The 27,441-nt window shown below is 44.5% G+C and overlaps 2 protein-coding genes across 2 annotated transcripts in view; one reads left to right on the top strand and one right to left on the bottom strand.

Annotated features, from left to right (window-relative positions):
• The first annotated feature begins 2,247 nt into the window (after positions 1-2,247).
• On the top strand, positions 2,248-22,977 carry tert (telomerase reverse transcriptase). The gene is made up of 16 exons (XM_062999306.1): positions 2,248-2,466; positions 7,741-8,884; positions 9,055-9,241; positions 10,035-10,188; positions 10,292-10,444; positions 12,057-12,218; positions 12,313-12,402; positions 12,482-12,564; positions 14,545-14,661; positions 15,562-15,633; positions 15,901-16,086; positions 17,961-18,087; positions 18,701-18,762; positions 21,838-21,962; positions 22,155-22,274; positions 22,534-22,977. Exons 1-16 carry the CDS (start codon positions 2,248-2,250, stop codon positions 22,635-22,637), a joined length of 3,105 nt encoding a protein of 1,034 aa, XP_062855376.1. The 3' UTR covers positions 22,638-22,977.
• A 3,327-nt stretch (positions 22,978-26,304) lies between these two features.
• Positions 26,305-27,441, bottom strand: part of slc6a18 (solute carrier family 6 member 18) — a 41,137-nt gene continuing 40,000 nt past the window's right edge. The window contains exon 12 of the mRNA XM_063015439.1: positions 26,305-26,684. Coding sequence (XP_062871509.1) covers positions 26,484-26,684 — 201 coding nt within the window. The 3' untranslated portion in view covers positions 26,305-26,483. The remainder of the gene's footprint in view (positions 26,685-27,441) is intronic.

Below are 27,441 nucleotides of genomic sequence, written 5' to 3' on the forward strand. Positions count from 1 at the left end.
TACAACTCAAGTACAACTCAAAGTGTACCAAACGTATTTGTTACAGCAAATAACATTTAATGTCCTTAGTACTTGTTCATTTAAGTAGACATGACATATTGTTGTAGGTAATATAAACACAAACCAATTCAGAATGTCAATTTAAATGAGCATGACTTATTATTTCAAGTACTAAAGTTGTGTGTGTGTGTAAAAGGAATCCACAGGTGCACAGTACACACCGATCAGCCATAACATTAAAACCACCTCACTGTCCATTTTATCAGCTCCACTTACCTTATAGAAGCACTTTGTAGTTCTACAACTACTGACTGTAGTCCATCTGCTTCTCTACATGCTTTGTTAGAGCCTTTCATGCTGTTCTTCAATGGTCAGGACCCCCACAGAGCAGGTATTATTTAGGTGGTGGATCATTCTCAGCACTGCAGTGACACTGACATGGTGGTGGTGTGTTAGTGTGTGTTGTGCTGGTATGAGTGGATCAGACACAGCGGCGCTGCTGGATTTTTTATACACCTCACTGTCACTGCTGGACTGAGAAACATCCAGCCAACAGCGCCCCGTGGGCAGCGTCCTGTGACCAGCGTCCAGTATATATACAATCAGAAAAAGTTGGAACAGTGTGGAAAACACTTAGATTGACTTTGACTTTTATTTGATGACAAGCCATTTACCAAAAATGAACCTTTCAGTTCCTCATTAAATCACATTACACAACATGAGTTTAAACCCTGCAGCTCTGAATGCCTGACCTACACTAGGTCTCTCACCTGTACAGACAAGTTTCCTGTTCTTCTAAATAACAGCCATATTCTTTACACTCACAGAATACATGGAAATTTTTTATGTTTATTATGATGTTTATATTTTAAAACATTTTTTATGATTATTTTAAAGCTTTATTATAAAGTTTTTAAATTAATATTTTTAATGATTATTTTAAAGCTTTATTATTCATAATTTTTATGAATATTTAAAAGATTTATTGTGAAGTTTATATCGTTATTAATATTTTAATAATGATTTTAAAGCTTTATTATGAAGTTTATATTTTTATTATTATTTTTTTATGATTATTTTAAAACTATTATAAAGTTTTTATTTTTATTAATATTTTTATTATAAATATTTAAAAGCTTTGTAAGGAAGTTTATATTTGTAATAATTCTTTTATAAATATTTTAATAATTATTTAAATATGAAGTTTATAATATTATTATTTTTCTTCATTAATATTTAAAACTTTATTATGAAGTTTAGATATTTTTTAATATTTTAATGATTATTTTAAAGCTTTAGTATTAATATATATTTTTATTAATATATTTTTTTAAATATTGAAAAGCTTTAATTTGAAGTTAATATTATTATTATAATTAAAAAATTATTATGAAGTTTATATGAATTTTTATTATTTTAATGATTACTTTAAAGCTTTAGTATGAATTTTATATTCTTTTTAAAAAAGTTTAATAAATATTTTAAAGCTTTATTATGTAGTTTATATTATTAATTAAATTTTTATAAACATTTAAAGCTTTATTATGAAGTTTATATTTTTATTAATATTTTAATGATTATTTTAAAGCTTTAAAATAAATTTTATATTTTTATTATTTGTTTTTATAAATAATTCAAAGCTTTTTTATGAAATCTATATTATTATTAAACTTTTTATATTTATTTAAAATTTATTATGAAGTTTTTTTTTATTATTATTTTAATGATTATTTGAAAGCTTTATTATGACGTTTTTACTTTTATTTATGTAAGTTTATTTTAAAGCTTTACTATTAAGTTTATATTTTTATTTATATATCTTTATTAAAGCTTTATTAATAATTTATAGTTTTATTATTATTTTTATAAATATTTAAAAGCTTTATTGTGAAGTTTATAATTTTATTAATTTTTTTGTGATTATTATATTAAAGCTTTATTATAAAGTTTATTTTATATTTAATAGTTTTTACTGAAGAGACTAAACAGGTCGCGTTTCCTTTAAGAGATCTGAGGCTCTCGTCCAATCACATCGCTTATTTGTGTTTTAAAAGTGAAAGCCTGTTCATGATTGGTGGAGCAGGGCGGGAAAACGGCGGCTGTGTAACGGTTCAAGTGGATGTAAACACAAACCCGCGTTTATAATAATAATTATATTATTATTATATTATTATGAATAACCCGCGTTTATAATGAAGCTAGAGTAGATAATAATGTGTGATCATAATGAAGCTAGAGTAGATGATAATGTGTGATCATAATGACTTCTCCCGGGTTGTAGCGCTGCTGAAGCGGCTCTACACTCAGGTGCAGGGCTTAGAGGATTATATCCACACTGTACACTTCACTGATGGAACCGAACCTGCTCTACTGCAACCGTCTGATCCAATCAGATTCACTTCTCTCATCCGGGGACTCATAGTGTGTACAGATACACCTGCACCACCTACATCCAGCTCTGTACAGGTACTACACACACCTGCACCACTTACATCCAGCTCTGTACAGGTACTACACACACCTGCACCACCTACACCCAGCTCTGTACAGGTACTACACACACCTACACCCAGCTCTGTACAGGTACTACACACACCTGCACCACCTACACTCAGCTCTGTACAGGTACTACACACACCTGCACCACCTACACCCAGCTCTGTACAGGTACTACACACACCTACACCCAGCTCTGTACAGGTACTACACACACCTGCACCACCTACACCCAGCTCTGTACAGGTACTACACACACCTGCACCACCTACACCCAGCTCTGTACAGGTACTACACACACCTACACCACCTACACCCAGCTCTGTACAGGTACTACACACACCTACACCACCTACACCCAGCTCTGTACAGGTACTACACACACCTACACCACCTACACCCAGCTCTGTACAGGTACTACACACACCTGCACCACCTACACCCAGCTCTGTACAGGTACTACATACACCTGCACCACCTACACCCAGCTCTGTACAGGTACTACACACACCTGCACCACCTACACCCAGCTCTGTACAGGTACTACACACACCTACACCCAGCTCTGTACAGGTACTACACACACCTGCACCACCTACACCCAGCTCTGTACAGGTACTACACACACCTGCACCACCTACACCCAGCTCTGTACAGGTACTACACACACCTACACCCAGCTCTGTACAGGTACTACACACACCTGCACCACCTACACCCAGCTCTGTACAGGTACTACACACACCTACACCCAGCTCTGTACAGGTACTACACACACCTGCACCACCTACACTCAGCTCTGTACAGGTACTACATACACCTGCACCACCTACACCCAGCTCTGTACAGGTACTACACACACACCTACACCACCTACACCCAGCTCTGTACAGGTACTACATACACCTGCACCACCTACATCCAGCTCTGTACAGGTACTACACACACCTACACCACCTACACCCAGCTCTGTACAGGTACTACACACACCTACACCACCTACACCCAGCTCTGTACAGGTACTACACACACCTACACCACCTACACCCAGCTCTGTACAGGTACTACACACACCTACACCACCCACACCCAGCTCTATACAGGTACTACACACACCTACACCACCTACACCCAGCTCTGTACAGGTACTACATACACCTGCACCACCTACACCCAGCTCTGTACAGGTACTACACACACCTGCACCACCTACACCCAGCTCTGTACAGGTGCTACACACACCTGCACCACCTACATCCAGCTCTGTACAGGTACTACACACACACCTACACCACCTACACCCAGCTCTGTACAGGTACTACATACACCTGCACCACCTACACCCAGCTCTGTACAGGTACTACACACACCTGCACCACCTACACCCAGCTCTGTACAGGTACTACATACACCTGCACCACCTACACCCAGCTCTGTACAGGTACTACACACACCTACACCACCTACACTCAGCTCTGTACAGGTACTACACACACCTGCACCACCTACACCCAGCTCTGTACATGTACTACATACACCTACACCACCTACACCCAGCTCTGTACAGGTACTACACACACCTGCACCACCTACACCCAGCTCTGTACAGGTACTACACACACCTGCACCACCTACACCCAGCTCTGTACAGGTACTACACACACCTGCACCACCTACACCCAGCTCTGTACAGGTACTACACACACCTACACCACCTACACCCAGCTCTGTACAGGTACTACATACACCTGCACCACCCACACCCAGCTCTGTACAAGTACTACATACACCTACACCACCTACACCCAGCTCGTTACAGGTACTACACACACCTACACCACCTACACCCAGCTTTGTACAGGTACTACACACACCTGCACCACCTACACCCAGCTCTGTACAGGTACTACACACACCTGCACCACCTACACCCAGCTCTGTACAGGTACTACATACACCTGCACCACCTACACCCAGCTCTGTACAGGTACTACACACACCTACACCACCTACACCCAGCTCTGTACAGGTACTACACACACCTACACCACCTACACCCAGCTCTGTACAGGTACTACACTCACCTGCACCACCTACACTCAGCTCTGTACAGGTACTACATACACCTGCACCACCTACACCCAGCTCTGTACAGGTACTACACACACCTACACCACCTACACCCAGCTCTGTACAGGTACTACACACACCTACACCACCTACACCCAGCTCTGTACAGGTACTACACACACCTACACCCAGCTCTGTACAGGTACTACACACACCTGCACCACCTACACCCAGCTCTGTACAGGTACTACACACACCTGCACCACCTACACCCAGCTCTGTACAGGTACAACACACACCTACACCCAGCTCTGTACAGGTACTACACACACCTGCACCACCTACACCCAGCTCTGTACAGGTACTACACACACCTACACCCAGCTCTGTACAGGTACTACACACACCTGCACCACCTACACTCAGCTCTGTACAGGTACTACATACACCTGCACCACCTACACCCAGCTCTGTACAGGTACTACACACACACCTACACCACCTACACCCAGCTCTGTACAGGTACTACATACACCTGCACCACCTACATCCAGCTCTGTACAGGTACTACACACACCTACACCACCTACACCCAGCTCTGTACAGGTACTACACACACCTACACCACCTACACCCAGCTCTGTACAGGTACTACACACACCTACACCACCTACACCCAGCTCTGTACAGGTACTACACACACCTACACCACCCACACCCAGCTCTATACAGGTACTACACACACCTACACCACCTACACCCAGCTCTGTACAGGTACTACATACACCTGCACCACCTACACCCAGCTCTGTACAGGTACTACACACACCTGCACCACCTACACCCAGCTCTGTACAGGTACTACATACACCTGCACCACCTACACCCAGCTCTGTACAGGTACTACACACACCTACACCACCTACACCCAGCTCTGTACAGGTACTACACACACCTGCACCACCTACACCCAGCTCTGTACATGTACTACATACACCTACACCACCTACACCCAGCTCTGTACAGGTACTACACACACCTGCACCACCTACACCCAGCTCTGTACAGGTACTACACACACCTGCACCACCTACACCCAGCTCTGTACAGGTACTACACACACCTACACCACCTACACCCAGCTCTGTACAGGTACTACATACACCTGCACCACCCACACCCAGCTCTGTACAAGTACTACATACACCTACACCACCTACACCCAGCTCGTTACAGGTACTACACACACCTACACCACCTACACCCAGCTTTGTACAGGTACTACACACACCTGCACCACCTACACCCAGCTCTGTACAGGTACTACACACACCTGCACCACCTACACCCAGCTCTGTACAGGTACTACATACACCTGCACCACCTACACCCAGCTCTGTACAGGTACTACACACACCTGCACCACCTACACCCAGCTCTGTACAGGTACTACATACACCTACACCCAGCTCTGTACAGGTACTACACACACCTACACCACCTACACCCAGCTCTGTACAGGTACTACACACACCTACACCACCTACACCCAGCTCTGTACAGGTACTACACTCACCTGCACCACCTACACTCAGCTCTGTACAGGTACTACATACACCTGCACCACCTACACCCAGCTCTGTATAGGTACTACACACACCTACACCACCTACACCCAGCTCTGTACAGGTACTACACACACCTACACCACCTACACCCAGCTCTGTACAGGTACTACACTCACCTGCACCACCTACACTCAGCTCTGTACAGGTACTACATACACCTGCACCACCTACACCCAGCTCTGTACAGGTACTACACACACCTACACCACCTACACCCAGCTCTGTACAGGTACTACACACACCTACACCACCTACACCCAGCTCTGTACAGGTACTACACACACCTACACCACCCACACCCAGCTCTATACAAGTACTACACACACCTACACCACCTACACCCAGCTCTGTACAGGTACTACACACACCTACACCACCTACACCCAGCTCTGTACAGCTACTACACACACCTGCACCACCTACACCCAGCTCTGTACAGGTACTACACACACCTGCACCACCTACACCCAGCTCTGTACAGGTACTACATACACCTGCACCACCTACACCCAGCTCTGTACAGGTACTACACACACCTATACCACCTACACCCAGCTCTGTACAGGTACTACAGACACCTGCACCACCTACACCCAGCTCTGTACAGGTACTACACACACCTGCACCACCTACACTCAGCTCTGTACAGGTACTACACACACCTACACCACCTACACCCAGCTCTGTACAGGTACTACACACACCTACACCACCTACACCCAGCTCTGTACAGGTACTACACACACCTACACCCAGCTCTGTACAGGTACTACACACACCTGCACCACCTACACCCAGCTTTGTACAGGTACTACACACACCTACACCCAGCTCTGTACAGGTACTACACACACCTGCACCACCTACACCCAGCTCTGTATAGGTACTACACACACCTACACCACCTACACCCAGCTCTGTACAGGTACTACACACACCTGCACCACCTACACCCAGCTCTGTACAGGTACTACACACACCTACACCCAGCTCTGTACAGGTACTACACACACCTACACCACCTACACCCAGCTCTGTACAGGTACTACACACACCTACACCCAGCTCTGTACAGGTACTACACACACCTGCACCACCTACACCCAGCTCTGTACAGGTACTACACACACCTACACCACCTACACCCAGCTCTGTACAGGTACTACACACACCTGCACCACCTACACCCAGCTCTGTACAGGTACTACACACACCTACACCCAGCTCTGTACAGGTACTACACACACCTGCACCACCTACACCCAGCTCTGTACAGGTACTACACACACCTACACCACCTACACCCAGCTCTGTACAGGTACTACACACACCTGCACCACCTACACCCAGCTCTGTACAGGTACTACACACACCTACACCCAGCTCTGTACAGGTACTACACACACCTGCACCACCTACACCCAGCTCTGTACAGGTACTACACACACCTACACCCAGCTCTGTACAGGTACTACACACACCTGCACCACCTACACTCAGCTCTGTACAGGTGTTTCTTGTTACCAAATACTTTCTCTTTCTTTAGCTGGGCACTCTGCCCGAGGTTCTAGCGTTCGTCTTGAACCGTATGAAGATGAAGAAGAAGAGGAACGTCCTCAGTTTCGGCTATCGCTCCATCTCCAGCCGTGCCGACTTGGACTCCTTCAAGTTCCATGGCACCGTTTCTCAGAGCGCCGCCTTCATCAGCGGCAGCGAGGCGTGGGCCAAAATCAACCAGCGACTGGGCACGGACCTCACTCAGCACCTTCTGAGTCAGTGTAGCGTGTTCACTGTTGCGCCCCCTACCTGTCTAGTCCAGTTATGCGGAGTTCCTGTGTATGATCTACTTGTGGTCCACACCTGGTCCGGGTTCTTCCTTGACTCGGGTCTCAAATCCGAAAAGAATCAGAGAATCGCCGTGAGCAAGACAAGGCAGAACAAAGACCGAGGTGTGGAGGGTGGGAAGAAACGAAAACGAGAGGAAGTGGAGAGGGTTCATCCTGCCAAACAGAGGCGCTTGGACGTCACAGGGCAGGAGAAACATTCAGGAACTTTAGATGTTGTGAAGGACAAAGCAAATCCACAAAGTTCTGAGGGTGCTGTACCTGATCGACTAAGCTCCCCCCACAAGCAAGGCATCTCCAGTTGGAAACCGAGTGACCAACCCCCATCTCATCCCTCTCACTGCTTTATCAGCGTGCTCAGCATGATGTACGGTGGCCGTGGTATGAAGGGCTTCCTACTGAACCGGAACCTTCAGGGACCGACTCAAGGGTCCGACCTCGTAAGGAAGGTTTTCCGTCTCCCAGATGATGCCTGCAATCCAAATAAGCGCAAGTTACCCCAGCGATTCTTCACCATGGTTCCCGTCTTCACCCGGCTCCTGGAGCGTCACAGGAAATGTCGCTACACTCACTTCCTGTCTCAGAAGTGTGCCTCAGGCGGCGCCACCGGAAGCACCGCATCTCTTCTGGCCTCCCACTGCTCGTCCTATAGGGTGTACCTGTTCGTACGGGAGTGCCTACGGTTCGTCGTTCCAGAGGAACTCTGGGGTTCCAGGGACAACATGTTGCGCTTCCTGTCGAGTGTTAAGCACTTCCTGCGTCTAGGGAAGTTTGAGAAGGTCTCTCTGGGTCAAGTGATGTGGAGGATGAAAGTGAGCGACTGCGTCTGGCTCGGGAATAAAAAACGTAAGTGTGTCTATACACGTCTGTACAAGTCCATGAAATGTCTGTGAGGTCTGTGAGGAGTTTTCTGCTGTACCCCAAACCTCATCTTGTGTACAAACCGTCCCTCTGGTAGGGCTCAGCACTTACAAACTCCAGTAGCAACCATCCTTAATGGCTGGTGTCTTCCACAGGTTCTTGTCCCAGTGAGCGGCGCTACAGAGAGTGGATCTTTGCTCAGTTCCTGCTCTGGATGCTGAACGACTTTGTCGTCGGTTTGGTCAAAGCCTGTTTTTATGTCACCGAAAGCGTCGGCCATAAACACGCGTTGAGGTTCTACAGACGTCACATCTGGACCAAACTACAAGACCTGGCTTTCAGGTAATGTGCTGTCCATTAGGTTATACACCGATCATCCATAACATTAAAACCACCTCCTTGTTTCTACACTCACTGTCCATTTTATCAGCTCCACTTACCATATAGAAGCACTTTGTAGTTCTACAATTACTGACTGTAGTCCATCTGTTTCTCTACATGCTTTGTTAGCCCCCTTTCATGCTGTTCTTCAATGGTCAGGACCCCCACAGGACCCCCACAGAGCAGGTATTATTTAGTGGTGGATGATTCTCAGCACTGCAGTGACACTGACATGGTGGTGGTGTGTTAGTGTGTGTTGTGCTGGTATGAGTGGATCAGACACAGCAGCGCTGCTGGAGTTTTTAAATACTGTGTCCACTCACTGTCCATTCTATTAGACACTCCTACCTAGTCGGTCCACCTTGTAGATGTAAAGTCAGAGACGATCGCTCATCTATTGCTGCTGTTTGAGTCGCTCATCTTCTAGACCTTCATCAGTGGTCACAGGACGCTGCCCACGGGGCGCTGTTGGCTGGATATTTTTGGTTGGTGGACTATTCTCAGTCCAGCAGTGACAGTAAGGTGTTTACTCGTGACTTGACTGACTCTAGTCTAAAGACTCGTGACTTGACTCTGACTCGTATTCTGTGACTTGTGAACATCTCTGGTTAAAATACAATGATTTTTCTGGTTTTGATGTTTATATTGCTGACTGGATTCCCCTTCAAGTCCCCCATAAACCTGGGTCCGTTCTCTGGAACATTGTTTATGGTGTAAGGTCAGTAAGGTCACTTTTATTGTGCATCATTTTTAGGGAGCATCTGTCGAAGGGTCAGTGGAAGGAGCTGACCCCTACAGAGGTGGCATCACTGCCAAAAAACTCGGTCACGTCCCGCATTCGATTCATCCCAAAAACTAACGGCATGCGGCCAATCACACGCTCGATCAGCACCGGAGCTGCTCTGCAGGTAACGTTTCATTTTCAAACCTGCCATGGCCAAGCTACCACTGTTGGGCCCCTAAACGAGGCCCCTAACCCACAGCTGCTTGGATGATTCGTTGCATTTACAGTTCCAGAGTTCGGTACGAGACCTCCAGAACGTCCTGAGTGTGTGTGTCCGAGAGCGTCCGACTCTGCTGGGGTCCACCGTGTGGGGACGGCAGGACATCTACCGAGTGCTGAGATCCATCACACACTCCCACACTCCACTCTACTTTGTGAAGGTACGAGGTAAAAATCAGTGAGTGTGAGGGGTGAGTGGGTCCAGGAATTGGTATCTAGGGGTCTGGTGCTGGTACGGTGCTCAGAATGGATCCAAAGGGTCAAGCAGTAGATTGAACTGTAGGGATAGGACTGTAGGGTCAGGCAGGAGAATAAACCAAGAGGTCAGGCAGAAGATTGGAATGAAAGATCAGGCAGGAGAAGGGATCGAAGGGTCAGGCTAGGGCTAGACGATATGGCTAAAATTTATATGACGATATAACTCCTAATTTCGGTCGATACGATATAATTCCGATATCGATATGAATAATACAAATGTCAGAAAAACTGCCACAAAATTGGATGGCTGTACCTGCAAACCTCTTTTCTGATTTCTGGCAAGAAATACAAGCTGAATACACGACTGAATTAGTCCTTCCTCTCTTATCAGCTATTTCATCTGCTTCTTTTTCAACTGTGGACAGTGGCGGAGCCAGACAATTTTCATAGTGGTGGCCAGACTGAGACCATTGCTCACACAGGAGTGGCACAGAAACTGTCTGATACCTTATTTTTGTATGTGGCAAGTTGCTGTTGATCTAGTAGTGTTTTGGTCACTCACACATTTACCTATACAGGCAGTGAGTGTCATGTAGAATTACATCAAGCCTAGCATAATAAGCTTTTTATTTTTTCTCATTTTCCCTGACAAGTGAAAAACTAAAATATAGCCTATAACCTTAACATTACGAGGAAGAATTTCAAAGATATTCCTTTGCAATACTTGATAATTTGACTGCATACTTGTGTGTACTGATGAGACTCATCTGAACCCCAGAACATGCCAGTGTGAATGCATGGAAAACAAATTTTAATTTTCTTTCAAGAATATGATACAGACTGACCAGCACTATTAAGCCAAATCAGCATTGAAAATGGACTTTACTTTTAATAACCTTCTACAATGTTGGGGCTTCTTAAAACTGAATATTTTCTTTTAAATAGAAGTGTTATTCAAATGCTATTAAATTGTTTTAAAAAAAAAAACCCGCCCAATTAGGAGGAAACCCGCCCAATCTGGCAACACTGGAACACGCAGAGAGGCCGTTGGTGCCTTTACTCGTAGCGCGCCACAACTACTAAGTAGTATTAGTACTAAGTGGTATTAGTTCTCAGTAGTACTTCTTGTGTAATTGTGTTGGTGGAGAACTACTTGCTTGAGGTGCGCTGTTGAATTGCGTCCCTGTGCGAACACCTGCGTGCAGAAATGCTTCCGCAAAAAAGTAACACCGGCAAAGCGGCCCTGGCTCCGTCCCTGACTGTGGATGCTCGTTCACTCACAGCTGTTGAACTCATTTAGCCGCTAATATCCACCGTGTTGTAGTGGAGTGTAATCAGAGCGGTAACGCTGAGCACTGGCTTCGTGCCTGTGGCGCACGTCATCACGCACTGACGTCATATATATCGATCGAATTTGTTTCAAAATCAGAATGGACCTAAAGGTCAGGCAGGAGATTGGATTAAAGGGTCAGGCAGAAAGTTGGACCATAGGGTTAGACCGGAGAACAGACTTTTATGTATCCCTGTTTGTTGCACCATGGTCCAGATGATCTAATGTTCTCTCATGTTCTGCAGGTGGACGTGAGCGGGGCGTACGACAGTCTCCCTCACTCCAAGCTTCTGGAGGTGGTGTATGATGTTCTTAAGCCGATGGAGGAGAACCGATTCTCCCTGAGACACTATGCTAGAGTGTGTATGGACTCATCACAAACCATCAGGAAGCACTTCTGCACCAAGGTACACACCCCCTGGAATTCAGCTGTATGCACAAGTATGTGAACCCTGGGTAGATGTAGTTCCAGTACGCTCGTTTGTTTGTGACTCCGTTCAGGCTGAAGCCTTTGAGCTGTTGAACATGAAGGGCTTCGTGATGGAGGAGCAGAACCTGGGGAAGCTCCATGACTCTCTTCTGGTGGAGAAGGTACGAGAACCACAGAACTCTGAATGAGATGAGTTAACGTGAGGAGCACATTGTGATGGTTTCTTGGTGTCATTTCCAGCTCTCGGTGGAGGTGAAGGGTTCAGACGTGTTTCAGTTCTTCAGGGAGATGCTCAACAGTTACGTCATTCACTACGGTCAGAAGTACGTCCATCGCACCTCAGTTAGTAAACACCATACAGCTGTGTGGAAAAGTATTTGCACCCAGTGTTGAGTTCCTTCCTGAGTTCCTTCATGGGTTCCTTATTTCCTTCTTTCCTGAGTTCTTTATTTTCTTCCTTCCTGAGTTCCTTCCTGAGTTCCTTTCTAAGGTCCTTTCTGAGTTCCATCATGAGCTCCTCTCTTCCTTCATGATTTTCTTCTTGAGTTCCTTTCTGAGTTCATGAGTTCTCTCAGTTCCTTCTTTCCTGAGTTCTTTATTTTCTTCCTTCCTGAGTTCCTTCCTGAGTTCCTTTCTAAGGTCCTTTCTGAGTTCCATCATGAGCTCCTCTCTTCCTTCATGATTTTCTTCTTGAGTTCCTTTCTGAGTTCATGAGTTCTCTCAGTTCCTTCTTTCCTGAGTTCTTTATTTTCTTCCTTCCTGAGTTCCTTCCTGAGTTTATGAGTTCCTTTATGAGTTCCTTCTTTCCTGAGTTCTATATTTTCTTTCTTTCTGAGTTCCTTCATGAGTTCCTTCAAGAGTTCCTTCCTTCTTTCCAGAGTTCCTTTCTGAGTTCCTGAGTTCCTTCCTTCCGGGGTTCTTTCCTAAGTTCCTTTCTGAGTTCCTGAGTTCCTTTCTTCTTGAGTTCCTTATTTTCTTCCTTTCTGGGTTCCTTCCTGAGTTTGTGAGTTCCTTTCTTCTTTCCTTTCTGAGTTCCTTCCTGAATCAATGATCCACCAAACCAGCTGTTGGGTACACTGGAGGATCCATAATATTAAAGTTCCTCTAGAGGTTCGTTCCTTCCTTCCTTCCTTCCTTCCTTCCTTCCTTCCTTCCTTCCTTCCTTCCTTCCTTCCTTCCTTCCTTCCTTCCTTCCTTCCTTTGTGAGTTCGTGAGTTCTTTCCTTCCTGAGTTCTTTCCTTCCTAAGTTATTTCCTTCCTTCCTTTCCGTCCTTCCTGAGTGTGTGAGTTCCTTCCTAAGTTATTTCCTTTCTGAGTTCCTTCCTTCCTTCCTAAGTTATTTCCTTCTTGAGTTTCTTCCTTCCTTCCTGAGTTTGTGAGTTTCTTCCTGAGTTCTTTTCTTCCTAAGTTATTTCCTTCCTGAGTTCCTTCCTTCCTTCCTGAGTTCGTGAGTTCCTTCCTGAGTTCTTTTCTTCTTAAGTTATTTCCTTCCTGAGTTCCTTCCTTCCTTCCTGAGTTCGTGAGTTCCTTCCTGAGTTCTTTTCTTCTTAAGTTATTTCCTTCCTGAGATCCTTCCTTCCTTCCTTCCTGAGTTCGTGAGTTCCTTCCTGAGTTCCTTCCTAAGTTCCTTCCTAAGTTATTTCCTTCCTAAGTTCCTTCCTAAGTTATTTCCTTTCTGAGTTCCTTCCTTCCTTCCTTCCTTCCTTCCTGAGTTCTTTTCTTCCTAAGTTATTTCCTTCCTGAGTTCCTTCCTTCCTTCCTGAGTTTGTGAGTTCCTTCCTGAGTTCTTTCCTTCCTAAGTTATTTCCTTCCTGAGTTCCTTCCTTCTTTCCTTCCTGAGTTTGTGAGTTCCTTCCTGAGTTCTTTCCTTCCTAAGTTATTTCCTTCCTGAGTTCCTTCCTTCTTTCCTTCCTGAGTTTGTGAGTTCCTTCCTGAGTTCTTTCCTTCCTAAGTTATTTCCTTCCTGAGTTCCTTCCTTCTTTCCTTCCTGAGTTTGTGAGTTCCTTCCTGAGTTCTTTCCTTCCTAAGTTATTTCCTTCCTGAGTTCTTTCCTTCCTAAGTTATTTCCTTCCTGAATTCCTTCCTTCCTGAGTTTGTGAGTTCATTCCTGAGTTCCTTCCTGAGTTCCTGATTTCTTTTCTGAGTCCCTTCCTTCCTTCCTTCATGAAGCTTAGATCTGCTCATTGACCTTGAACTGGTTGATTGAGTAACCAGTGGTAAAGTGGGTGATTACTTTTTCACCAGGGTGATGTGGGTGTGGGATAATCATTTTTGGTTGCTCTTTGTCTGTACGTTGGTTGTAGGGTGTTCCGGCAGGTGTGTGGTGTTCCTCAGGGTTCGGCCGTCTCCACCATGCTGTGTAACCTGTGTTATGGACACATGGAGAACCGAGTGCTGCAGAATGTCACCGAGAAAGGAGGGTAAGAGCTGTAACATCTGCTGAGCATTATCTTCTCACCAGGGTTGTGATGATCTACCATCATTGTTGGTGTTCTGAAGATCAGCTGGGTAAAAAATATCTAGACAGCCTCTTAATTCCTCCAAATATAGTTGGTTGCTTCTTTGTGTCCATTTAAATAGGGGTAGTTTGCCTGTCTTACAACACAAGGTGTTCAAATCCCAAAAAGCCAAACTTCTATTGGTCAAGGTTCCATTGTCTATAAGTACAAAGTAATGGAACTGCTGTCTCTTTGCCAAGGTCGAGAAGAAAACCGAGACTATCATCCTGCTCTGGGTTATTTTGCTCGGATGGTTGGATAGAAGGCTGCAGGAAAATAACTGACCCTGTCCGCGGTCAATCAAGCTTCTTCGAGCATCACTGTTTGAAGAAAAGAAGCTCCAGCTCTAAAATCAGCACCTTGACCACAAAGCTTGATGGACGTTTGTCGCTTGCTGATCACCTGGATCTTCAGGAGAGTTTTTTTTGTCCACAATGACCAGAAGTACCTACTGTGAAGCTTGGTGGTGGTAGTATCATGCCCTAGACCTAGAAAACCAACAGTTCCACCAAGTAAAAGGTTGAAGATCCAACCAGGGTTGTTTCAGAAGCTGGCTGTCGGTGGCTATCAAAGAGCTGAGGAACATGTAGTGAAGTACCTTCCTTCCTTTATGAGTTCCTTCCTTCCTGAGTGATGGACGTTTGTTGCTTGCTGATCGCCTGGATCTTCAGGGAAGTTTACTTGTCCACAATGACCAGAAGTTGAAGATCCAACCAGGGATGTTCCAGAAGCTGTCGGTGGCTATCAAAGAGCTGAGAAACATGTAGTGAAGTACTGTCCGTGTATTTTTGACCCAGCAGATGCTCTCATGTGTGTCTGTAGGTGTCTGATGAGGTTGGTAGATGATTTCCTGCTCATCACTCCCAGGCTGAGTAAAGCTATGCACTTCCTCAAGTAAGTTTGCAGTCACTTGGTCTAAAGAACACACAGCCTGGACCCCTGAGCAGTAGAATAATCACTGGTCCACCAAACCAGCTATTTGGTACACATGAGGGTCCGTAATATTAAAGTTCCTCTAGAGGTGAAGAGTTCATGGCTTAGATTGATGGTCTTGCTCAGTTGTCCAACAGTGGCACCAGCAACCTTCTTATGTCTAGTCCAGTACCTCACCCACTAAGCTAGCCCTGTTCCTGTTGTGTTCCCGTTGTGTTCCTGTGCCAGGACGTTGATGGCGGGGGTTCCTGAGTACGGCTGTGTGATTAACCCTCAGAAGGTGGCGGTGAACTTCCCGGTGGGTGAGGAGTTGGAGGTTCCGGAGATGAGTGAGTTTCCGGGGCACTGCTTGTTCCCCTGGTGTGGATTACTGATCGATACGTGCTCACTCCACGTCTACAACGATTACTCTGGGTATAGAGCGTTACTCCATCACTAACTGTACTGACTCTTACTCAGAGATGTTCTCCTGGACCTTTCTGACTTATAGATCTTCCTCTTCCTGGACCTGTTGCCCTCTGGTCTTCCTCTTTTTGGACTTTCTGACTTCTGTGTCTCATTATTTCTGGACTTTCTGCCCTCTAGAGCTCTTTATTCCTGGACTTTCTCTCTTCAAATCTCCCTATTTCTGGTCTTTCTGTATCTCCTTCTTCCTGGACATCCTGACTTTTACCTTCTGAATCTCACTATTGGACTTTCTGTTTTCTGGATCTTCCTCTTTCCAGAGTTTCTGCTTTTTCTATACAAATCTCCCTATTTCTGGACTTTCTGGATCTCATTAATTTTTTTCTCACTAGTTTCTGCCTTCTAGAGCTCCTTATTCCTGGACTTTTTCTTTTTGAATCTTTCTGTTTCTGAATATCACTCTGTCTAGAATTGCTGCTCTCTGGATCTTCTTTTTCTTGGACTTTCTGCTTTTGAAGCTCCCTCTTCCTAGGCATTCTGACTTCTGGATTTTCTGTTTCCCAGAGTTTTTGCTTTCTGGATCTTCTGATTCTTAAATTTGCTGATTCAGATCTCTTTCTAGTTCTGCTGCCTTCTGGTTTTTCTTTTTTTTTTAGACTTTCTGACTTCTGAATTTCTATCTCTCTCGACTTTCTGTCTTTTAGAGCTCCTTATTCCTGGACTTTCTCTTTTTAAATCTTCCTATTTTGGTCTTTCTGTTTTCTGGATCTTTCTCTTCCTGGACTTTCTGACTTCTGGAGCTCCTAATTCCTGGACTTTTTGCTTTTGAATCTCCCAACACCTGGACTTTCCTACTTTCTGATTCTCCTTATTCTTGGATTTACTTACTTTTGGATCCGTTTTGGTGTTCCTCTTTCTGGACTTTCTGACTTCTGTATGTCTATCTCTTTATACTTTCTGCCTTCTGGATTTACTGACTTTTCCTGGACTTTTGGACTTCTGAATGTCTATCTCTATTGACTTTCTAGAGCTCCCTCTTCCTGGACTATCTCTTTTAAATCTCCCTATTTTTGGTCATTCTGTTTTCGGGATCTTTCTCATTCTGGACTTTCTGAGCTCTGGGTTTCTTTTTTCTTGAATTCTCTGTCTTCTGGAGCTCCTGATTCCTGGACCTTCTGCTTTTAAATCTCCCAAATCGTGGAGTTTCCTACTTCTGGATCTTCCTCTTCCCAAAGTTTCTGCTTTCTTGATCTCTTTATTCTTGGATTTACTGACTTTTGGATATCTCCTTGGACTTTTTAGATTCTTCAGAACGTCATGTCTATCTCTCTCGACTTTCTGCCTTCTAGAGCTATCTATTCCTGGACTTTCTTTTTCTCTATCTCTGGATCTTCCTGTTTCCAGAGTTTCCTCTTTCTGATTCTCCTTATTCTTGGATTTACTGACTTTTGGATCTCTTCCTTGACCTGCTGCTTTCTGGTGTTCCTCTTTCTGACTTCTGCATGTTCCTGTTCCTAAGAGTTTCTGCTTTCTGGAGGCTCTCTTTATTCTTGGATTTACTGACTTTTGGATCCTTCCCTGGACTTTCTAGATCTCCCTCTTCCTAGACTTTCTGTTTTCTGGTTCTTCCTCTTTGTAGACACTTTTACTTCTGGATCTCCCCATTTCCTGGTCCTGCTGCCTTCTGGTCTTCCTCCGAGTCTCATTATTTCTAGATTTTCTAACAAGGTTCTCCCTTGTTCCTGGACTTGCTGTCCTCTGGTCTTCCTTTGTCTGGACTTCATCTAGAGCTCCTTATTCCTGGACTTTCTCTTTTTGAGTCTCCCTCTTTCTGCACCCTTTGACAATTTACTAAACAATTTACCTTCACCTTTGACCTTCAGATATGCCGGCCAATCACTGCGTTACAGCCTGACACTTGGCTCCACCCACTCACCGGCCATGTTCATGAGGAACAAGCTGCTGATGATCCTCAGGCTGAAGTGTGACGCCATCCTTCTGGACCTTCGTGTGAGATATAAACAAACACACCTGCTGTATCGGACCACTTTTATTATTTCATTATCGAATATGGTCAAAAGTATGTGGACACCCCTTCTAATCACTGAGTTCAGGTTTGTTGAGATGAGTTTGGTGTGGAGGAACTTCAGTGGTATGCTCAGATCCTGGTAATGATACCATGGGGAAGGGGGCGTTTTTGGGCGTTTTTGTGGAGCTTTGTGGGAAACCAACACTGGCAGGTGATGAGAAGCGGCGCAGAGTGGATATGTGTTGCAGGGGGCATGTGTGCTGTTAGATCTGTGGTTGTGCAATCAGGAATTGGGTATGACTAAACTGGGAAATATAAAAAAAATGACTAAATGTGCCCAGATTCCCATAAGCACCTTCCAAAGTCCAAGAGTGAAGGCTGTAATTGCTGCAAGGGATTGTTGGGTGGGGGCATATATATCCCTATGTATGGTCAGTGTTCAGCGTCCACATACTTATGACCAGGCTTACAGTCAAAGTTCCAGTTTAGCCCATCCAGGGCCGGGCTGAAAGCGCATGAGCTTAATAGTTAGGAGGGGCGTCCAGATACTTTTGGACTCAATAGAATGAAGGTGTTTCTCCTCTCTGTGTTTAGTTGAACTCTATTGAAGCAGTCTACACAAACATCTACAAGATCCTTCTGCTCCAGGCCATGAGGTACCACACACACACGGCTCCAAAATTATATGGACGCCTCTTTTTTTTACTTTATTTAATCTCAATAAGGGGCTCTGGGTAGCACAGGGGTTTGTTTCACTGAGATTTGAGCTCTGATATCAGCCGGCCGGGCGTCCAGACAGTCAGGATTGGGTATGTTTGTGTTTATGGGTGTAACCGGACCCACCGCAGCCCTGATCAGGGTAAATAATGTGCTAATTAAACATGAAACTTAATAAAACTAGTGCACATTGTAATAAAAACCATGTTTCCAAGAAAATTTGGGACATTTTACATTCAAAATAATGCAAGGAAAACAAGAATCTTTCCACAATATCATGTACGGTAGACGGTGAACAACCTGACATATTTCTAAATTGATTGATTCTCTGATGAAGTTTGGAACACGGTGGTGAGCCACGCCCCGTCATCGCTCATACAGACCGATCCTGATCCAGGTGGATCCTTTTATACCCGATCATGCTTCCCTCACCTGGTACCAAACACTGGAACTCCAACATTCCATCAACTTTCCACTCTCATTCTGTCTCCGTCCCAACTGTTTTGGAGTCTGTTACAGCATCAAATTCTGTGTGAGGTGAGGTGGCCATAATATTTTGGCTCGGTGTGTTTTGATAGCAGAACCTCCAGCAGAACGAATGTGGAGGATTTAAAAGAGAAGATGTGAATAATTACTGAGCTAACGGCGCCCTCTGGTGGACAGAAGCTGAAACTGCATTAAAAAAAACGTCTAATAGTGTGTATATATACAGGGGTTGGACAAAATAACTGAAACACCTGGTTTTAGACCACAATAATTTATTAGTATGGTGTAGGGCCTCCTTTTGCGGCCAATACAGCGTCAATTCGTCTTGGAAATGACATATACAAGTCCTGCACAGTGGTCAGAGGGATTTTAAGCCATTCTTCTTGCAGGATAGTGGCCAGGTCACTACGTGATGCTGGTGGAGGAAAACGTTTCCTGACTCGCTTCTCCAAAACACCCCAAAGTGGCTCAATAATATTTAGATCTGGTGACTGTGCAGGCCATGGGAGATGTTCAACTTCACGTTCATGTTCATCAAACCAATCTTTCACCAGTCTTGCTGTGTGTATTGGTGCATTGTCATCCTGATACACGGCACCGCCATTGGATGCACATGGTCCTCCAGAATGGTTCGGTAGTCCTCGGCAGTGACGCGCCCATCTAGCACAAGTATCGGGCCAAGGGAATGCCATGATATGGCAGCCCAAACCATCACTGATCCACCCCCATGCTTCACTCTGGGCATGCAACAGTCTGGGTGGTACGCTTCTTTGGGGCTTCTCCACACCGTAACTCTCCCGGATGTGGGGAAAACAGTAAAGGTGGACTCATCAGAGAACAATATATGTTTCACATTGTCCACAGCCCAAGATTTGCGCTCCTTGCACCATTGAAACCGACGTTTGGCATCGGCACGAGTGACCAAAGGTTTGGCTATAGCAGCCCGGCCGTGTATATTGACCCTGTGGAGCTCCCGACGGACAGTTCTGGTGGAAACAGGAGAGTTGAGGTGCACATTTAATTCTGCCGTGATTTGGGCAGCCGTGGTTTTATGTTTTTTGGATACAATCCGGGTTAGCACCCGAACATCCCTTTCAGACAGCTTCCTCTTGCGTCCACAGTTAATCCTGTTGGATGTGGTTTGTCCTTCTTGGTGGTATGCTGACATTACCCTGGATACCGTGGCTCTTGATACATCACAAAGACTTGCTGTCTTGGTCACAGATGCACCAGCAAGACGTGCACCAACAATTTGTCCTCTTTTGAACTCTGGTATGTCACCCATAATGTTGTGTGCATTGCAATATTTTGAGCAAAACTGTGCTCTTACCCTGCTAATTGAACCTTCACACTCTGCTCTTACTGGTGCAATGTGCAATTAATGAAGATTGGCCACCAGACTGGTCCAATTTAGCCATGAAACCTCCCACACTAAAATGACAGGTGTTTCAGTTATTTTGTACAACCCCTGTATATATACCAATTAGTCATAACATTAAAACCACCTCACTATCCATTTGATCAGCTCCACTTACCATATAGAAGCACTTTGTAGTTCTACAATTACTGACTGTAGTCCATCTGTTTCTCTACATGCCTTGTTACCCACCTTTCACCCTGTTCTTCAATGGTCAGGACCCCCACAGAGCAGGTATCATTTAGGTGGTGGATGATTCTCAGCACTGCAGTGACACTGACATGGTGGTGGTGTGTTAGTGTATGTCGTGCTGGTATAAGTGGATCAGACACAGCAGTGCTGCTGGAGTTTTTAAACACCGTGTCCACTCACTGTCCACTCTATTAGACGCTCCTACCTAGTCGGTCCACCTTGTAGATGTAAAGTCAGAGACGATCGCTCATCTATTGCTGCTGTTCGAGTCGCTCATCTTCTGTTGGCTGGATATTTTTGGTTGGTGGACTAATCTCAGTCCAGCAGTGACAGTTGTTCCTCATTACCGGTGTCTTCCACCCCCTTTCCGCCCCATCCAGGGTTAGGGTGCAGCAAAGATCACTTCAGAATTGAATGTTTAGTACTTGACGCCAACTGTCAAAGCGTTCCTAGGCGGTTTAACCCCATCATGTGATCCTTGGTCAACCACTCTGAGCACCACCTCCAAAGTGACGACCCTACTACAGGTTCAAGACCTTGGACTCCCATCGGCTTGTAGAACTGAAGAAGCTTTTCAGATGAGAGGTGGAACGTCTTCAAGAACCTACATCTAGCACTTGAGACCTTCATGACCTGGATGACCTGGAAGCATCTTTCATTAAGAACAAAAATACATCAAAGAATCTTATGAAGACCTGGGGAGACCTGGGTTTGAGTTTCATTGGCGTCACTGGTGCCTGATGGGAGTCACCTCCCTGCAGCTCCTTCCAGCTGGTTGAGGTGTGATTAAGGGGAGCTTGGACACACATTAGAGATGTTGATGAATACATGTCCATTATGGACTCACTTCAAGAACGTTCCAGAATGGACCACAGCCGCCTGACCTGTAGTGTTGGGGTGTGTGTGTGTGTGTGTTTAGGTTTCACGTGTGTGTGAGGAGTTTACCATTAGGACAGGGTGTCTGGACCAACCCTGGCTTTTTTCTGAAGATCATCTGGAGCATGGTAAAGATCATCAACAAGAACATCAGCCATAGTAATCCAGGTACCACACACACACACACACACACACACACACACACACACACACACACACTGTACCAGACTCAGGTTCAGAATCTAGAGTAGGAGGTCTGAAGCCTCCTGAAAGATGCCAGGGGCGGAGTCTAACAGATGCTCAGCTCTGAGTTCCTACAGTTAACAGTGTGAATGCGCCGGTGTTCCCCTCTGTGTGTAGGCGTGGCGGCTGAGACGTTGCAGCGTGAGGCCCTCGAGCTCCTGTGCTGTCTGGCTTTCGAGGCGGTCCTGAGACGCCACGGCCCCGCCTATCAGCGCCTCCTCCGTCCCATCCACAAACGTGAGGAACCTTCCAGAACTCCTTCAAATCTGCTGGGTCAAAACTATGTGGACGCCACAGCAGAACTGAGCCTAGAACTACCACCACCATGCTTCGCAGTAGGCTATTTCCATCGATTTCTTACTCGGATCTTCTTGTGCACACTTGAACATGTTCTCTTGTCTCGATCGGCGGGTGTCCACATACTTTTGGCCAGCAGACTTAATGAATGAACCGTGGATGAGTGTTCGTACCATGACGTTCACCTTCTTCTCTCCAGGTAAGAGGCGTCTACTGAGCGCGCTCCGTGGCTTCCGGCTGGCCAGGGTGTTCCAGGCGGCCACGCCCAGAGTTCCTCCGGATTTCAGAAGCATACGCACCTGAACCTGCCCCGCCCCCCACCTCAGACATACATTCACTTATATGGCGAAGTTACTCCAACAGTTTAGGGAAGACCGTCGTTCCAGATCTTTGCTCTCGCTGTGGTTCGGTGGAGTCCCAGACTGATGTGCTGCTTGTTAACGTCTTGTTCAGTAGGTTTACACTATATGGCTAAGTTGCTCCAACAGTTTAGGGAAGGCTGTCGTTCCTGCTCTGTATATTCCGTTTGGAGATGATAACTCTTGTCCCAGACTGATGTGCTGCTTGTTAACGTCTTGTGCTGATGTTTGGATTCTTCAGTGCTGGGCGTGTCCAGCTTAATTAAACCTGATTATTAATTGCATGTGTGTGTATAAGGAACGTATTTTTTGGAGGAAGGGGGAGGGGGGGGTTATGTGGCCAAAAGTATGTGGACACCAGCCCATACGCCTGTTAGCTACTCTTGAAATGGCTTGAAATAAAGGCTCTATGCAGGACACTAAACTTAACAGAGTTGAAGTCATTAAACAGCGAGGTGTCCACATACTTTTGGCCGTGTAGTACATGTGGAGCCAGACCAGCGGTACATAAACATGGTTTATACTGTTTTATTTATGTGATTAATGGAGTAAAACACATGATAATAAGGTAAAGAACAGAGGTGTGAAGCGATACTCACTCTAATATCACGATACCCTGACGATACTTTATGACACATGATAATAAGGTAAGAGAACAGAGGTGTGAAGCGATACTCACTCTAATATCACGATACCCTGACGATACTTTATGACACATGATAATAAGGTAAGAGAACAGAGGTGTGAAGCGATACTCACTCTAATATCACGATACCCTGACGATACTTTATGACACATGATAATAAGGTAAGAGAACAGAGGTGTGAAGTGATACTCACTCTAATATCACGATACCCTGACGATACTTTATGACACATGATAATAAGGTAAGAGAACAGAGGTGTGAAGCGATACTCACTCTAATATCACGATACCCTGACGATACTTTATGACACATGATAATAAGGTAAGAGAACAGAGGTGTGAAGCGATACTCACTCTAATATCACGATACCCTGACGATACTTTATGACACATGATAATAAGGTAAGAGAACAGAGGTGTGAAGCGATACTCACTCTAATATCACGATACCCTGACGATACTTTATGACACATGATAATAAGGTAAAGAACAGAGGTATGAACCGATACTCACTCTAATATCACGATACCCTGACGATACTTTATCACACATGATAATAAGGTAAAGAACAGAGGTATGAACCGATACTCACTCTAATATCACGATACCCTGACGATACTTTATCACACATGATAATAAGGTAAGAGAACAGCGGTATGAACCGATACTCACTCTAATATCACGATACCCTGACGATACTTTATCACACATGATAATAAGGTAAGAGAACAGAGGTATGAACCGATACTCACTCTAATATCACGATACCCTGACGATACTTTATGACACATGATAATAAGGTAAGAGAACAGAGGTGTGAAGCGATACTCACTCTAATATCACGATACCCTGACGATACTTTATGACACATGATAATAAGGTAAGAGAACAGAGGTGTGAAGCGATACTCACTCTAATATCACGATACCCTGACGATACTTTATGACACATGATAATAAGGTAAGAGAACAGAGGTGTGAAGCGATACTCACTCTAATATCACGATACCCTGACGATACTTTATGACACATGATAATAAGGTAAGAGAACAGAGGTGTGAAGCGATACTCACTCTAATATCACGATACCCTGACGATACTTTATGACACATGATAATAAGGTAAGAGAACAGAGGTGTGAAGTGATACTCACTCTAATATCACGATACCCTGACGATACTTTATGACACATGATAATAAGGTAAGAGAACAGAGGTGTGAAGCGATACTCACTCTAATATCACGATACCCTGACGATACTTTATGACACATGATAATAAGGTAAGAGAACAGAGGTGTGAAGCGATACTCACTCTAATATCACGATACCCTGACGATACTTTATGACACATGATAATAAGGTAAGAGAACAGAGGTGTGAAGCGATACTCACTCTAATATCACGATACCCTGACGATACTTTATGACACATGATAATAAGGTAAGAGAACAGAGGTGTGAAGCGATACTCACTCTAATATCACGATACCCTGACGATACTTTATGACACATGATAATAAGGTAAAGAACAGAGGTATGAACCGATACTCACTCTAATATCACGATACCCTGACGATACTTTATCACACATGATAATAAGGTAAAGAACAGAGGTATGAACCGATACTCACTCTAATATCACGATACCCTGACGATACTTTATCACACATGATAATAAGGTAAGAGAACAGCGGTATGAACCGATACTCACTCTAATATCACGATACCCTGACGATACTTTATCACACATGATAATAAGGTAAGAGAACAGAGGTATGAACCGATACTCACTCTAATATCACGATACCCTGACGATACTTTATGACACATGATAATAAGGTAAGAGAACAGAGGTGTGAAGCGATACTCACTCTAATATCACGATACCCTGACGATACTTTATGACACATGATAATAAGGTAAAGAACAGAGGTGTGAAGCGATACTCACTCTAATATCACGATACCCTGACGATACTTTATTACACATGATAATAAGGTAAGAGAACAGAGGTGTGAAGCGATACTCACTCTAATATCACGATACCCTGACGATACTTTATGACACATGATAATAAGGTAAGAGAACAGAGGTGTGAAGCGATACTCACTCTAATATCACGATACCCTGACGATACTTTATGACACATGATAATAAGGTAAGAGAACAGAGGTGTGAAGCGATACTCACTCTAATATCACGATACCCTGACGATACTTTATGACACATGATAATAAGGTAAAGAACAGAGGTGTGAAGCGATACTCACTCTAATATCACGATACCCTGACGATACTTTATGACACATGATAATAAGGTAAGAGAACAGAGGTGTGAAGCGATACTCACTCTAATATCACGATACCCTGACGATACTTTATGACACATGATAATAAGGTAAAGAACAGAGGTGTGAAGCGATACTCACTCTAATATCACGATACCCTGACGATACTTTATGACACATGATAATAAGGTAAGAGAACAGAGGTGTGAAGCGATACTCACTCTAATATCACGATACCCTGACGATACTTTGACACATGATAATAAGGTAAAGAACAGAGGTATGAACCGATACTCACTCTAATATCACGATACCCTGACGATACTTTATTACACATGATAATAAGGTAAAGAACAGAGGTATGAACCGATACTCACTCTAATATCACGATACCCTGACGATACTTTATTACACATGATAATAAGGTAAAGAACAGAGGTGTGAACCGATACTCACTCTAATATCACGATACCCTGACGATACTTTATTACACATGATAATAAGGTAAAGAACAGAGGTGTGAACCGATACTCACTCTAATATCACGATACCCTGACGATACTTTATCACACATGATAATAAGGTAAGAGAACAGCGGTATGAACCGATACTCACTCTAATATCACGATACCCTGACGATACTTTATTACACATGATAATAAGGTAAAGAACAGAGGTGTGAACCGATACTCACTCTAATATCACGATACCCTGACGATACTTTATTACACATGATAATAAGGTAAAGAACAGAGGTGTGAACCGATACTCACTCTAATATCACGATACCCTGACGATACTTTATCACACATGATAATAAATAGTGCTGCAGTGTTCGGTGACCCGGCGTGTTCGGTCTCTAGGCCTCGTGTTGGTAGGTGGAGTTGATGTACGGGTTGGCCGGGCGTGTGAGTGGGCGTGAGCGTGAGCGGGCGTGGCGTCTGATGAGCTGGTACAGAGCCACGGCGGGGATGGAGATGACCGGCAGGACGGACAGGAGCACACAGATGGAGAACACCCAATCAGGATAGGGCTTCACCTCCGACTCCGGGAACTGAGGCTGCACACACAACCAACCACAGAGAACATCAGGAACCAGGATGGAGAAACACTGATGGATGATGGATGGAGATGTGTTATTGTTGGATGTGTGGAGATGGATTAGATAGATGGAGATGTGTTATTGTAGGATGGATGGATAGAGATGGATTAGATAGATGGAGATGTGTTATTGTAGGATGGATGGATAGAGATGGATTAGATAGATGGAGATGGACGTTATAGGATGGATGGAGATGTGTTATTGTAGGATGGATGGATAGAGATGGATTAGATAGATGGAGATGGACATTATTGGATGGATGGAGATGTGTTATTGTAGGATGGATGGATAGAGATGGATAAGATAGATGGAGATGTGTTATTGTAGGATGGATGGATAGAGATGGATTAGATAGATGGAGATGGACGTTATAGGATGGATGGAGATGTGTTATTGTTGGATGGATGGATAGAGATGGATTAGATAGATGGAGATGTGTTATTGTAGGATGGATGGATAGAGATGGATTAGATAGATGGAGATGGACATTATTGGATGTGTGGAGATGTGTTATTGTAGGATGGATGGATAAAGATGGATTAGATAGATGAAGATGTGTTATTGTAGGATGGATGGATAAAGATGGATTAGATAGATGGAGATGGACGTTATTGGATGGATGGAGATGTGTTATTGTAGGATGGATGGATAGAGATGGATTAGATAGATGGAGATGGACGTTATTGGATGGATGGAGATGTGTTATTGTAGGATG

This window comes from Trichomycterus rosablanca, chromosome 1, assembly GCF_030014385.1.
Source record: "Trichomycterus rosablanca isolate fTriRos1 chromosome 1, fTriRos1.hap1, whole genome shotgun sequence".
Classification (NCBI taxonomy): Eukaryota; Metazoa; Chordata; class Actinopteri; order Siluriformes; family Trichomycteridae; genus Trichomycterus; species Trichomycterus rosablanca.